At 38.8% G+C, this 15,051-nt stretch overlaps 1 protein-coding gene across 3 annotated transcripts in view; it reads left to right on the plus strand.

Moving 5' to 3' along the window:
- Window positions 1–15,051, plus strand: part of LOC130926807 (partitioning defective 3 homolog B-like) — a 221,383-nt gene that overhangs the window by 179,815 nt on the left and 26,517 nt on the right. For all 3 annotated transcript variants that reach the window (XM_057852050.1, XM_057852051.1, XM_057852052.1), the window contains one exon: window positions 962–1,038. In XM_057852050.1, coding sequence (XP_057708033.1) covers window positions 962–1,038 — 77 coding nt within the window. The remainder of the gene's footprint in view (window positions 1–961; window positions 1,039–15,051) is intronic.

Below are 15,051 nucleotides of genomic sequence, written 5' to 3' on the forward strand. Positions count from 1 at the left end.
ACGTTTTCACACCACGGGAAACCGTGAAACCGGTGACTGACACATACCTACTAGACACCCATCTGTTGCTAGGGCCATCCTGAATTAAAAGAAAGGAGACAGAAGGTTAGAACAATCTTGGAAACTGTATCATGTAGTCCAGTATTGCATTGTATAGTTCCCTCCCATTCTCCTTGCAAGTTTCTCAAAAGCTGAGTGCCTTCTGGCCTTATTTTGGGTAATTTTATAAATGTTACCCTAAGGATTTATATTTAAACTTGACAGTCCTCATCTTTGATTGAGGACAACAGAAAATGTATTTGAATTTTATTTTGGTGATAAACATGAAGTTGATGCACATGATTTTCTTTCGTGGGCCACACAATATGACAGCAGTTGGGATCTGGTCCCCGAGCCATGTGTTTTGACATCTCTGCCACATATAACAGTGTTTTAAAATTGGTTGTATTTACACAATACCATATGTTTTACTATCCAGAGAGAACGTTTTGGCTTCTGTGATGTCTCGGGTTTGGATGGAGTCTTTCAGAAGTACTGCTAATGCTCAGATATCCCTCCTGAATAGACTGGCATAATCGCACACATATTCTGTTGCAGTTTGGAATTTGTTGGGGAAGATTTTTTTCCCCTCTGTTTGGAAATGAAACATGTATTTAATCATGTATGAGTTTTAGTGAACATATGCACTTATTTAAAGTAAACTTTTCTAGTAAGCGGACCTTTTCCAACTTCTCTGTAGGCTCAAACTCGAATCCCTAATAACTAGCCTTTGTCAAATGTAAATGACATCCTTATCACTGAGACACACACAGAGAGATATACAGGCTAAATAGTGTGAATTACACACCTAAATATACATTTTTGCTATTTAACTATTTAGCTATACTGCCATTTACAGAAATTGATGCCTAATCAGTTTTACTTGGATTTTTTTTTTTTTAATTAATTTATTTTTTTGCAGATTCCAAGCAGAGGGAAAGATCATCGAATGGCACCACAATACGATGATGTGGAGCGTCAGTATGCCTCCTTACCAAGGTACTAATGTAATCTTATTTTCCTCAATTTTTTTAATCCCTTTCAAATCGTAAACGGTGTTTGATGACACAGAAATTGATCACCTGATCACTAATCCTGGCACTGACAATCTCTCTACCCCAGTTTGTCTATCTAATTGCACCCAGTCAGCAATGAATATTACATTTAATACATATTTGGTATTCGAGAAACAAATAAAGGCTTACCCTTGTCTTTTGTTGCATTATGAGTTTATTAGGGTGCAGTACGCCACTTCAACCGCAGAATGAGCAGCAGCAATGTGAACTGTGGGAAAACAAATAATGGTCGTGTTGTTTTAAGTAAACACAGAATTGTGTTCAATAAACTCTCAATAGAACATCGGAAAAATACTTTTTACCAGATGTGATTTGGAAAACAAGATTTATTCCCCTTTTTTTGTTGACAAAAATAATACAGACAAAAAAACAGAAGTAGTTCCATTTTCAGTTGTTCCCCCCCCACCCCCCGAAAAAAAGTCCCAAATTCCTCTATGCTTGTTTTGCAATGTAAGATCCTGAAAGGGCTAAAGGTTTAAGTAAGATGTTTCTCGATCATTTGTTTGAGACAAATGATGGGCCGCAGCTGCTCACCCACTATTTACACGTGTTAGTCTTAATGGGAAACACAGTTGTGGACAGACTATATTCTCTCTGCCTCATCAGTCACTCACTGCCTTTTAGAGTCTCAATTTTCAAGGCACAGTCCTGCATCTTCAAAGACTTCAAATCATTTCCTATATTTTCTGCATTAATTCTCTTCCTTTCTCCTTCTTTTTCATGTTTCACTCTCCCTTCATTTTTTGCACAAGACTGCACAGTCAACCAATTCTGAAATTGTAAACCTTGTCTAAAGATAGACATTGTAAATGTGTAAATTTAAACAGTACCACAGGTTTGCAGTTACAACTTTCTTCACAGGTCAGCAAAAAATGTTTGCCATTGCTTTTCTTGTAGTTTAATGTAATGCAAATACTTAATTAGAACTTTCATGTATCTGTACTGCATTTTATTATTATTTTTTTTATTTGAGGGTTTATTTCCAAAGCATTGCCTGTGATTTAAAGTCGGTATTTATTTCCTATTAGACATGACAGCACTGTGCTGTCGTGTTTATGCAGTTTTGTTGATGTTGTCGTTGCCAATATTGCGTGACAGATTTATGTGACGGGTGTTGCTATCTTTGGAAGCACTATTACTGGCAATGTTGGACAAGCTATCTCGAAGATGGCTTGCCTCCCATGGCTATTTAAAGTATTGATGTTCAAGTATTAATACTCATTATTCAACTAAATGCATTTGTAGGGATTGAAAATAATTTTTATAACCCTTTATAGGGCTCCCATTGGCGGCACAGTAACATTTTAACCACATATGTTGGTAGCCAGGTCTCAATTTTATATATGTTGATATGTATAAACAGAATGGGAGACAGAAGTACAAAAATAACAAGCATGGTCTGGTTCCCATCGCAGTTGGAATTCTGAGGGTTGGTTTATTTCACACCTTATTCGTGTGTGTGTGTGTGTCTGCGCAAGTGTATGAGCAAGAGGGAGGCAGAGCGTCTGCGCTGGTGATGACTTTAGCAGATGGGGCAGAGAACAGTGATGATAGTTAGGGGTTCTAGCTGTCGCTTTGCAAAGCCTGGAGAAATTGGACACACACGCGCTCATACATACAGGCCACTGTCTCAGTCTCTGGATTTAGAGACTAGAAAGGCACTCAATGGAACGCGGACCTCCACCAAGGTGGAAATAATATGAGCAAAAAGGATTTCTGGCAAAGAATATTTCTGTGGGCTCTTTAGCACCTTTGTAATGATAATAAATTCTTTCATGCTTCAAGCATCTCTGCAAAGTTTTGTGAAGTCACTGCTAATATCATGCTGATAGTGTAGAGGGGCGAGCATACAATATTATTGTGTGTATTACAGATTCGGGGAGTTCATTGTTTCATTGAGAAGAAACTGAAAATAGAAAATATGTTCTTCAGTGCTGACTGCAATTAGTAAATCAATGATACCCAACTAACCCTAGATTTGAACTGTTGTTTAGCGAATAAAAAAAAAAGCCCTAATTTGAGAGCTACATTCTAATATACAGTATGAGTACAAGATGGTAGCCGGGAACTCAGCCGATTTCACAACAAGGATCAGTTTGTCAGATAGTGGACAATTCTTTCAAAAAAGAAAAAAAAAAAAAAAAAAAAAACACTTCCAGTAGAAGGACAAAAAAAAAATTGGATTTTATTTTAAATGCCCATACATTCATACATACATACGCTGTATTATAATCCTTAAAACCTTATAGGGCAAGTGGTTATTTTTGGATGTTTAAAAAATAAAAAAAATTAAAAAATAAACTAAACCCAAAGACTTCATAATGAAATTGATGGGACACGGGGCGCTGGGCCAATAAATAGCGGGCCTGCATTGTTGGCCAGGCCATAAAAGCCTACCGAGTGGAATCACAGAAAAAGAGCTTTTTTCGTTGAAAATGTCTGTTAATAAATGCGTAAATCCCTGAATTCTTTATAGATGTAGACGTAAAACATTCTCGATTCTTGGTTAAAAGCAAAAAAAACGTGCAGGTAGCATTTATTTTACGTAAATATGTCGAATGTGCGGCTCTTTAAGTTCAATGTGGCGCCGCCTTACCACAACAAAGAGCTTTTTACGTTAAAATTCTCGTGAATAAATGCTTGAATCCATGAATTCTTTATATAGACGTAAAACAGTCTCGATTCTTGGTTAAAAGCAAAGAATAAAAAATGTGCAGGTAGCATTTATTTAACGTAAATATGTAGAATGTGCGGCACGTCTTTAAGTTCAATGCGGCGCCGCCTTACCACAACAAAGAGCTTTTTACGTTGAAATTCTTGTGAATAAATGCTTAAATCCCTGAATTCTTTATAGATATAGATGTAAAACAGTCTTGATTCTTGGTTAAAAGCAAAAGAAATCGTGCAGGTAGCATTTATTTTACGCAAATATGTCAAATGTGCAGCTCATCTTTAAATTCACTGTGGCGCCGCCTTACAACAAGTCTACAGCAAAGAGCTTTTTACGTTGAAATTCATGTGAATAAATGCTAAAATCCCTGAATTCTTTATAGATATGGACGTAAAACAGTCTTGATTCTTCGTTAAAAGCAAAAGAAACCATGCATGTAGCATTTATTTTAGGTAAATATTGCAAATGTGCGGCTCGTCTTTAAGTTCACTGTGGCTCCGCCTTACCAAAAGTCCGCAACAAAGACCTTTTGACCGGGATTGAACCCTTGATCTCAGAACCGAGAAGCGGACGTGCTAACCACTTTGCCACCGTGCTGCCCTAAATACAATTATACCTAAATTATTAAAATGTTAATTAAAAAGATTAAAATGAATAACCATAAAAATATACCTTGGTTACGCCCCCAGTGACACTCTAAAATTGATTTTATTTTTTATTCCATAGTATAGTATAGTATAGTATAGTATAGTACAGTACTCATGATTAACACTGACAACAACAGACGTCCAACTCATTTAAACTGTAAGGACTGACTGTGAATGCTCATCTTTTACAACCACTGACTGACTGTGCTAGATGTCCAATCCATTTTGACTGGGAGGGTTGGCAATGATCATTGACTACTAGCTCCTCCCAGCCAAAATGGATTGGATGTCTAGCGCCATCGATGGTAGCCAGTTATTTAAATGAGTGCCCTGTAAAGTGTTAACAATAATATATAAGGGTGCTTTTGCACTAGCAATGTTTGGTCCGTTTTAAACAGACCAGAGTTCTTTTCTCAGATATTCCGTTTTTTTTTTTTTTTTTTTTTTTTGTAAATGTGAACGGGCATTCGAACTTTAGTGGGGACCAAACAAACAAATTGTGGTCCGCTTCGCTTGTGAATGCAAGCCAACCAGGGTGCGCTTATGCTACATTACCTGCAGTTTCTGTGACGCTCCACACTTCCTCCCCTCCCAGGAGGGAGGTATTTCCTCTTCTAAATTTGTCCAATCAATGAGTGCACCTTTCGTCCACGGGATGCTACTCTGAAAGTTCGGTTGGCGCCGTGTGAAGACTGAACCTTTTCAACAAGTCATTTGCAAGTGTTGTTGCGAGGCAGCTCTCCAACCGTACCCTGGTCCTCTTGATCTAATGTGAAAGTGCCCTAAGTCAAACACACACCTTTGTTTCCCCACTTTTAGGTCTGCCTTAAGATGTGATTATATTGCTCCTTTAAAAAATGTGTGTATATACTGATAAGAAAAGGAGAAGTGAGGAAACAGATAGCAAAATTGTCCTTATCGCTGCCATTTTCTTGCTTCTACCACTCGGCCATCTCCGCTCCTCCACATCGCACCTTCTATCTGTATTTTACCACTTTCTCACATGTCTCCACTTTTATCTCAAGAGTGCTACATTATACTGGAACAATAGTCCCCTGTTGAGAGCCAGTTTCAACTGTAAACAAGCACTGAAGTTAAATCAACATGTGGTGATTGTACCTGAACATTAGAGCTTTAAAATCATGTTGCTTCTACAAAGGCTTTTTATCAGGGGGCGAGAAGGCTCTCGGTCATTGCCATGGCGACCCAGGATCCCCTCCTTTTGTGTGTTGTAATATTGATAGGCCCACTCGTTCCAGTTATGTTGTGTTTTGCTGGCTTGGGTGTTAATATTAATTTTCAGGCTTGTACAAGGTGCTTTTACAAGTTTTGTTGCATTTTAAAAGCTGACCAGGCTGTGTTTGCTTGACAAGAACAGATACAGTAGACATTAGTCAAGGCAAGATACGGCTGTGTCGGTAGAAGACTCCTCAATCGATACCAATCAGCCAGTAATCTTTAGAAGAAATCTATTGTCGAGTGGATCAGCCATGGCGAGACTTGGAATCAGTTCCCTGAGGCCTTGCTATTTTTATTTCTAAATAAAAAAACACAGAAGCTCACAAGATTTGTCTTGCACATGCTCCTTAACATTATGTCAACAACCTAAACTCTACACTGTCTTGTAAACATGCCTGAAAATTTAAAAACAAAATGGATGGAAATAGTGACAACGGCATTAGTACTGATCTCAGTGTTTGTGGAACTGCATTGTAACAATGATAATAAACATATTTTTTAAAAGTCACAACATTTTAGGCTAACTTCAGTTAAGATGTTTTAATTCAACATTTTAAATAGACTTAGGGTTTCCCCTAGGATTTTTTTAAGCTGTGGCGGGTTGCATCGGACTCGAACAGCGTGCCGCGACAAAATTGTTTCATATCATGACAAATTAGATTTTTTTTTTAGCAACTTTTATTTTTTTCCAAGATCCAAGTTTCATCCTGGCTGCACTTGATTTTCCTGGACTTTTAACAAAACAATTTGAGGGCCCTTTCATAAGGGAAATCAGCAATAGGTGGTCTATTTATAGTCAATGTGAGGCATGCTGCCAGAAGGTCCCCTTGCAGCCGGTTCCACAGGTCTGTCTTCACCTACATGAGATAAAAAAGAAAAAAAATCTCGGAAATGAATACGCACAAGCATCTTCTACATTGTACTGTTCTGTACATTTTACAGTTGACCAAATGTCCTACTCTGTTCATTGCAGAGAAATCTCTCTCACAGTTCACTGTTGAGACAGGCACTGTCAGCGCAATGGCCGAGAGTTGGCTCAAGGAAGCGTACAGCCCTCCCCATTCATCAGTCTGTGATGCCATCTTTGACATCATGCTGAACTGGTCCATATTCCTAAACCTATAAAATGGGACTGCACTGTTTCAATACCATGTTTTCACAGATCACATTTGTCAATTCAATTTAAGTTAAAACTGAAGTGTCTTTGTGGGAGTTACATTTCTAATTGTTTTAAAGTTGGTCCCTAGTTCAAACTGAGGAGGGAGCGGGAGATCGACAGGCGGATCGGAGCAGTGTCCGCAGACCGGTCCGTAGTGGTGATGAAAGAGCTGAGCCGAAAGGCGGAGCTCTCGATTTACCAGTCGATCTACGTTCCTACCCTCACCTATGGTCACGAGCTGTGGGTCGTGACCAAAAGGACAAGATCCCGGATAAAAGCGGCTGAAATGAGTTTCCTCCGCAGGGTGTCTGGGCTCTCCCTTAGAGATAGGGTGAGAAGCTCAGTCATCTGGGAGGGACTCTGTGTCGAGCCGCTATTCCTCCGTGTAGAGAGGAGCCAGTTTAGGTGGCTCGGGCATCCTGTTCGGATGCCTCCTGGACACTTCCCTGGAGAGGTGTTCCGGGCATGTCCCACCGGTGGGAGTCCCTGTGGACGACCCAGGACACGCTGGAGAGACTATGTATCTCGGCTGGCCTGGGAACGCCTTGGGTTCCCGCCGAAGGAGCTGGTTGAAATGGCTGGGGAGAGGGCAGTCTGGGCTTCCCTGCTAAAGCTGCGACTCTACCCCAGGCTAAGTGGCAGATGGATGGATGGATGGATGGATGGATGGATGGATGGATGGATGGATGGATGGATGGATGGATGGATGGATGGATGGATGGATGGATGGATGGATGGATGGATGGATGATTTGTTTCAATTAGATGAAAAATACTTATTTTAATGCAAATTCGCTATCTTTTTTGTGATTTTTGGGACAAGGAATATGCCAAGTTATAAACAATGAACCTTTTTCGACACAGTAACTTCAGTTAAAACATTAGAATTACGATTAATGAAAATAATAGTTGCACAATTCTTAATAATCACCTTGATTTATGTGGTACATCCAGGGCTTGAACTTTGCCATTTCTGTCCATGTTGGGTCCAAGCCAGATTGCCTGTGTTTGCTTTTTCTCTTAGTTCAACTTCCCTAGACTTGTGCCTTCCTGAGCTGAGTCTCCAGCTGTGATCTTGCCTCATTCAGTTATTGAAAACGTTATCGCTACATTAAAATAAAACGCTTGCCATAACCAGTTGGTTATCTCTACTCCTAGGAACGTGAGGGCTAAATACCGTCGGAACTGAAGGGCACCTCAGAACTCATGTTTCGAAATGTTTAATTAGCCTGAGCCTCAGAGGCTATTTAATATTTCGGAACTTGACGTTCTACATTTCCACAACAATAATAGTCCCTTTGTTAGTGGACCCTCCTCTTTTGGAACTTTTCTCTTTCCAGAATACAGTGGGGCAAATAAGTATTTAGTCAACCACTAATTGTGCAAGTTCTCCCACTTGAAAATATTCGAGAGGCCTGTAATTGTCAACATGGGTAAACCTCAACCATGAGAGACAGAATGTGAAAAAAAAAACAGAAAATCACATTGTTTGATTTTTAAAGAATTTATTTGCAAATCATGGTGGAAAATAAGTATTTGGCCAATACCAAAAGTTCATCTCAATACTTTGTTATGTACACTTTGTTGGCAATAACGGAGGCCAAAGGTTTTCTGTAACTCTTCACAAGCTTTTCACACACTGTTGCTGGTATTTTGGCCCATTCCTCCATGCAGATCTCCTCTAGAGCAGTGATGTTTTGGGGCTGTCGTTGGGCAACATGGACTTTCAGCTCCCTCCACAGATTTTCTATGGGTTGAGATCTAGAGACTGGCTAGGCCACTCCAGGACCTTGAAATGCGTCTTACGAAGCCACTCCTTTGTTGCCCTGGTTGTGTGTTTGGGATCATTGTCATGCTGAAAGACCCAGCCACGTCTCATCTTCAATGCCCTTGCTGATGTAAGGAGATTTTCATTCAAAATCTTTCAATACATAGCCCCATTCATTCTTTCCTTTACACAGATCAGTCGTCCTGGTCTCTTTGCAGAAAAACAGCCCCAAAGCATGATTTTTCTACCCCCATGCTTCACAGTGGGTATGGTGTTCTTCGGATGCAATTCAGTATTCTTTCTCCTCCAAATATAAGAACCTGTGTTTCTTCCAAAAAAATTGTAATTTGGGTATATCTGACCATAACACATTCTCCCAGTCCTCTTCTGGATCATCCAAATGCTCCCTAGCGAACCGCAGACGGGCCTGGACGTGTACTTTCTTCAGCAGGGGGACACGTCTGGCAGTGCAGGATTTGAGTCCCTGGCGGCGCATTGTGTTACTGATAGTAGCCTTTGTTACTGTGATGCCAGCTCTCTGTAGGTACAGTAATTCACTAGGTCTCCCTGTGTGGTTCTGGGATTTTTGCTCACCGTTCTTATCATTTTGGCACCACGGGGTGAGATTTTGCATGGAGCCCCAGATCGAGGGCGATTATCAGTGGTCTTGCATGTCTTCCATTTTTCTAATAATTGCTCCCACAGTTGTGGGACCTGGTGCAGGTCTACAATTTTGTCTCTGGTGTCCTTCAACAGCTCTTTGGTCTTGGCCATAGTGGAGTTTGGAGTATGACTGACTGAGGTTGTGGACAGGTGTCTTTTATACCGATAATGAGTTAAAACAGGTGCCATTAATACAGGTAACGAGTAGAGCCTCGTTAGACTGCGTTAGACCTCATTAGAAGAAGTTAGACCTCTTTGACAGCCAGAAATCTTGCTTGTTTGTAGGTGACCAAATACTTATTTTCCACTCTAATTTTGAAATAAATTCTTTAAAAATCAAACAATGTGATTTTCAGTTTTTTTTCTTGTCTCTCATGGTTGAGGTTTACCCATGTTGACAATTACAGGCCTCTCTAATCTTTTCAAATAAGAAACTTGCACAATTGGTGGTTGACTAAATACTTATTTGCCCCACTTTACATCAAAATACTCATCTCAAATCACAACCAGTGAGCAACGAACAAATGCTATGCTAAGACCCGATGATTTGGGTCATAGACAAGCCAGACTTAAATGTTCCGTCAATATCCATATTAAGGTTGTTTTCACAGGCCTGAACCTAGAATTACATTCATCAAGTTAAAATACCTGTCAGAGGAGTTTTTATCCCGATTTCTAACTCTGCGCCGACATAGTCAGGCGCAAGCAAACAGAAGAACCGATGTGATTTTCAAAACAAAGTGTGTAAAGGAACAATATGTATTTTACATGCTATTTCAGACTTATGCCAAATAGTGCGTAAATAATGAGCTATATATATTCATTTAAATGACATGTTAAATTATACAAATTTGAAATTAGAATGTATCTTTAAATCTTAAAAAAAAAAAAAAAAAAAAAAATCTCATTCGCAAGCCGCGGCAGCTTTTATTTTTGTGTGGGCGTGCGCCACAATCTTTTATATGTAGGAGAAACCCTGAAACCGGACTTCAGTTTAAGTAAATATATCATAGGCTTTTCCAAGCAGGGATCAAAGCTGGGCTGTCACAGTCGCAGCAGAAGGCACAGGCAACTGAGCTAAACATCCTTGCTGGCTAAAGCTAAAACACACAACTTATCATTTCAAAATTACTCAGAAACATCCTCATGCAAGTGAATTCAACTCATATAACTTCACAATAATAAGTTGATGAAATGAGTCAGGAATACTCAAAATAACATGAGAGAACGTAACAATTTTTAGTTATCTCCTTAAAATCTGTGTGAGGATCAGGTGTTACAGTATCCACCTCTTAAATAAAAAAATCGGCACAAAACTAACTTTACAGGATCTAACAACAGACAACTTTGTCTTTTTCACCGTCGCTCAGACAAACAAGCTTGTTTACCTTGTCTGAGTGTAAGGCAGCCCCCTTCTTTTGTAAGATGTTGCGAGTGAAAAGAGTCTCTCGCATAGCACAAAAGTTGCAGGAGTAGCCAGGTACTTGCGAGCAAGAGAAGACAGCTGTCGGTAGGCTCCTGCCTGCGTGAGCTGCCTTGTTTGTTAACCTAGCGACGCAGATGGCATGGCCAAGTAGCCTATGGGTCATTCAATGGACCATATTTAAAATGCTCGCGCATTGGCTTGCCACCTCTGATACTCATACTTAATTGTAATCATTTTCTTAATGTGTTAATTTGATGAATAATTAATAAATTTAACATGCTAAACTGACAATACTAGTTACCACAATTTCCGATCTAATATTCTTCATAAAGCAAGCTGCAATGGATAAGATTGAGTACTTTTCCAGAGAGATGTTTCAATGTTTATTGCTGTATTCACTGATTTAGTTAGTCTTTTTGTTTGTGTTGCCTTGAATTGTGTGTGACTTTCCAAGCACATGTCAAATTCTCCATAAGTTATGATTATTATCTACAAGGATTTGTGTTGTTGATTGCCATCTGTTGTTTGAAATGCAGGTTTGACCCAATTAGATTAACCAAACACCCTGTCCCATTTTTCCTTGTTATCACTCTTATTGGATTTAACTCGCCAATCAGACATGTCGTTCAGGTCTCCGGGAAGGCTGTCATTTCCTCATTAGAATGATAATTTGATTGTTACTCATGTGAAGCGCATGCTGTTTTGTGGAACCCTTTTGTCCACATCTCTAAGTTGTGTTTTTGTTACCTCTATTTTCAGCTTTCTGTTACAAAATCACCTTCTCAAACACGTTTTTCGTCATTGTGGATTTAAAAAAAAAAAAAAAAAAAAATTGAGGGGGGGGCAGTCTTTGCCTCTGTTTAGAAGAGAAAGGAAACGGAATGTCCCTCACTCTTTCTGCCTCTCAATCTCTCTTGACAAGACCTCCCAACCAGGCCCGAGATTTTCCCAGACCACTTTACAACCGCTGCATAAGCAACACCATTGTCCACTGTTTTTTTCCTCTCTCTCTCTCTCTCTCTCTGCGTCTGGACTCATCAAGACCCTTGTTATTTGTTCACTACGAAGGAGATGCGAAAAGCCTTCCTTTGCCTCTTAAGTGTTTTTCATTGGCAAAATTAGGTGAATCAGTGAATGATGTTGAATTTAGTGCTGGGTGATATCATGGTATAAATCACTTAAATGACATTAAATTACTATATACTGTATATCGTCATAAACTCCTTCTACTGTCATAATCATCAGTTTTGATAACGTTGTAAAAAAATAACTATTTCCGGAAACCTACACTTAATCCTTAATACATGCTGCTGGTACTATTGCAAATAGCAATTACACAGAGCAAACCAAATAAATTATTAATAAAAATCGGGATAATAATACAATAATAGTCATTATTGCATTGTTTATAATAAATTAATTAATAATAATTTATTTGTTTTGCTAAAAAAATAAATAAATAAATAAAAGTCGGAATAATAGTAATAATAATAATAATAATACCTGTAATAATGTAACAAATCGGGTTCTAATGTGGCGAATGTGTTTTGCATAGTGTACATGAACGCACCGCGTGGCTGACTTGACAGAGTGAGAGAGGACTTTTTACTTTCACTTTTCATGTTCAGTTGCAGTGGACAGGAGGCATGTTGTGTTGCACAAATTCTGAAATAAATGATTAAAAATCTGACGAAGCTCGAGATTATTGGGTGATGTTACAATCATAATAACTGTTACCTTAACTGATAAAAACTGGCAAATGCAGTTTGGAGGAGAACCGTCGAGATTGTAGACATTCTACGACCATATTGTCAAGCCAGTTCACGGATGCGCACACCACACTCATATTTTTCTATCATTTCCCTCTTCATTTCAATGTTAAGAATCACTTTATCCCTTTTGTCACCATCTGCACTAACATTCTTGGAACCAGTGTTGATTTCTCTCACAAGAAAATCCGCCGTGCATCCGTCTTGCGGGAAAACAAAGAAACTGCGGCGCTGTCATAAATCGTCATGCTTCAAGCATGTCATTGGATCAAGAAACAAACGGCGAGTCAAATTTTACGTCAGATGTCGAAAAGATCGTGTGTCGAAGCGATCATATGTCGAGGTACCACTGTACTTCTTAAATCGATAATAAAGAACAGCCACGATGTGTCCTTAAACCGGCAAAAAGGAGTGGAATTAATCACCACACAACACAAACACATGGTACATCAATAAAACAAAGAGTTAATGAAATTAACCCCTATTTAGCCACTTAAGACAATTAACACGTAAATATTAATATTTTTCTACAAAAGGCCACCGCAAGGTATGCTGGGAATTCCAGCGTCAACTCCTTGTGGTCCCACTCCCACTCACAACCTGTGTGATGAATGATGCATTCTTTACAATTGGAAATAGCAATGTTTCATGATTATTATTATTAATAAGGCCACTGCAAGGCATGCTGTGAATACTAGCGTCAACTCCTTTTTGCCGCGTGAAAATGCCCCACCACCACAACCCAACCAGTGAGTGATGTATTCAACACAAGTGGAAATATCAACGTTCAACAAAGCATATCAAGACCCACACAGAACAAACAACCCAATTCATTACATTATTGATATCAATGTATTATTCTTTTTAAAAACTCAATAATTATATAACATTTCATCAAATAATTAAAAATACTCAACTTCAAAACTTACCATGACAGATTTGTTCCATATTGCCCAGCACTAAGTGAATGGCTTTGCCTCTGTCAAGGTCTTTTTTTAATTTTTTTTTTTTTTTTTTTTTTTTTTTTTTTTTTTTTTTTTATGAAGCTCACCTGGTTTGCAGAGTTCTTCCTTAACCTCTGCACATACTATTTGAAAACTCTTCATGTACCAAATTAGTAACAGCGCTATTTTGTGGTTTTGTAAATTCACAAGCAATTTTTATCAAGTCATCATGCTTTGAGCAAAATGTCCCAGCTTGAAACTATTACACATAGTAGGGATTTTATTGGCTCAAGATGTCAAATAATTGAGGTAGTTTCATTGAACGTAGTACCAGTCATGGATCTTGTGATGTTTCAGGAAGTCACCAACTAAACTGTCTAAGTGGTTAGGTATGATACTTTCAAGCTCGAGTACACCCAATTAAACCTATTGGGCCTACATGACCTAGACCGGTACCAGTACTTACCGAGTGGACCTAATATGATTATTTTACAGCTGTTACAGACTCAAATATCTGATAGGTTTATTTTGCTTTTTAACACAATTTTGTCTGTTTGATATGACCAATTTAGACAATTATCTTAATGAGGGCCCCTATCTGCGTTACCCAAGGGTGAAAATATGGATCATGTGGTGTTATTGTTTGGGACCACAGAGACCGAATGAAGTACGTTAAATTATACTGCAGTTCGCTCGCCTGGTTGTTGTTCTTTCCACTTTCAAATACAATATATATTTTGAAGGCTGTATTTTTTCCAAAGTTAAATAAATATTAAACTACAATGGTTATTAAACTGTACTACTGAGACAAGTTTATATTTTTAGTTTTATACATACATCTCCTTAATTCATTTATTGCCATTGAATGGTCCGTGCACTTTTAGGCCATTTGTTTTTCCTTCTAATTTTGGAAAACAAAAAAACATAAAACGAGCCCAATTCCGTTTTTTGTTTTTACATGTGTTTAAAAAAAAAAAAAGAGAGAAATGAATCGTCTCCCATTTCACAATTAAAAACTGCTAATTCAATAACGGAATACGAGCCCTACTCTGTTCTGCAAATGTAAGTCTGTTGAACTGAATCTGAAAAAATAAATACAGTGGTACCCCGACATATGATCGCTTTGACATACAATCTTTTCGACATTTATTTCTACATCCGACGACATGCTCGAAATACGACTATTTATGACAGCGCTGCAGTTTCCCGCTAGACAGATGGATGGCGGATTTTCTTGTGAGAGAAATCATGAGTTCCAAGAATGCTAGTGCAGGTGGTGAAGAAAGGAAAAAGGTGAGGCTTACCAGTGAAAAAATGAAGACGGAAATGATAGAAAAATATGAGCATGGTGCGCGCTGTCCGTGACTCAACAGTAAGGCCGTAGAATGTCTACTATCTCGACGGTCCTCCTTCGTCCTTCGTTTGCCAGTCTTAATAGTTTAAGGTGACAATATTTATTGCGGTAACATCGCCAAAAAAATCGCCAGCTTCGTCATTATCTATTTATTTCAGAACTTGTGCAACACAACATGCCTACTATCCGCCACAGCTGAACAAAGTGAAAGTAAAAAGTCCCTCTCTCACTCTGTCAAGTCAGGCATGCGGTGCGTTCAGGTACACCACGCAGAATACTCCCACCACATTGGAACCC

This window comes from Corythoichthys intestinalis, chromosome 12, assembly GCF_030265065.1.
Source record: "Corythoichthys intestinalis isolate RoL2023-P3 chromosome 12, ASM3026506v1, whole genome shotgun sequence".
In the NCBI taxonomy this organism is placed as follows: Eukaryota; Metazoa; Chordata; class Actinopteri; order Syngnathiformes; family Syngnathidae; genus Corythoichthys; species Corythoichthys intestinalis.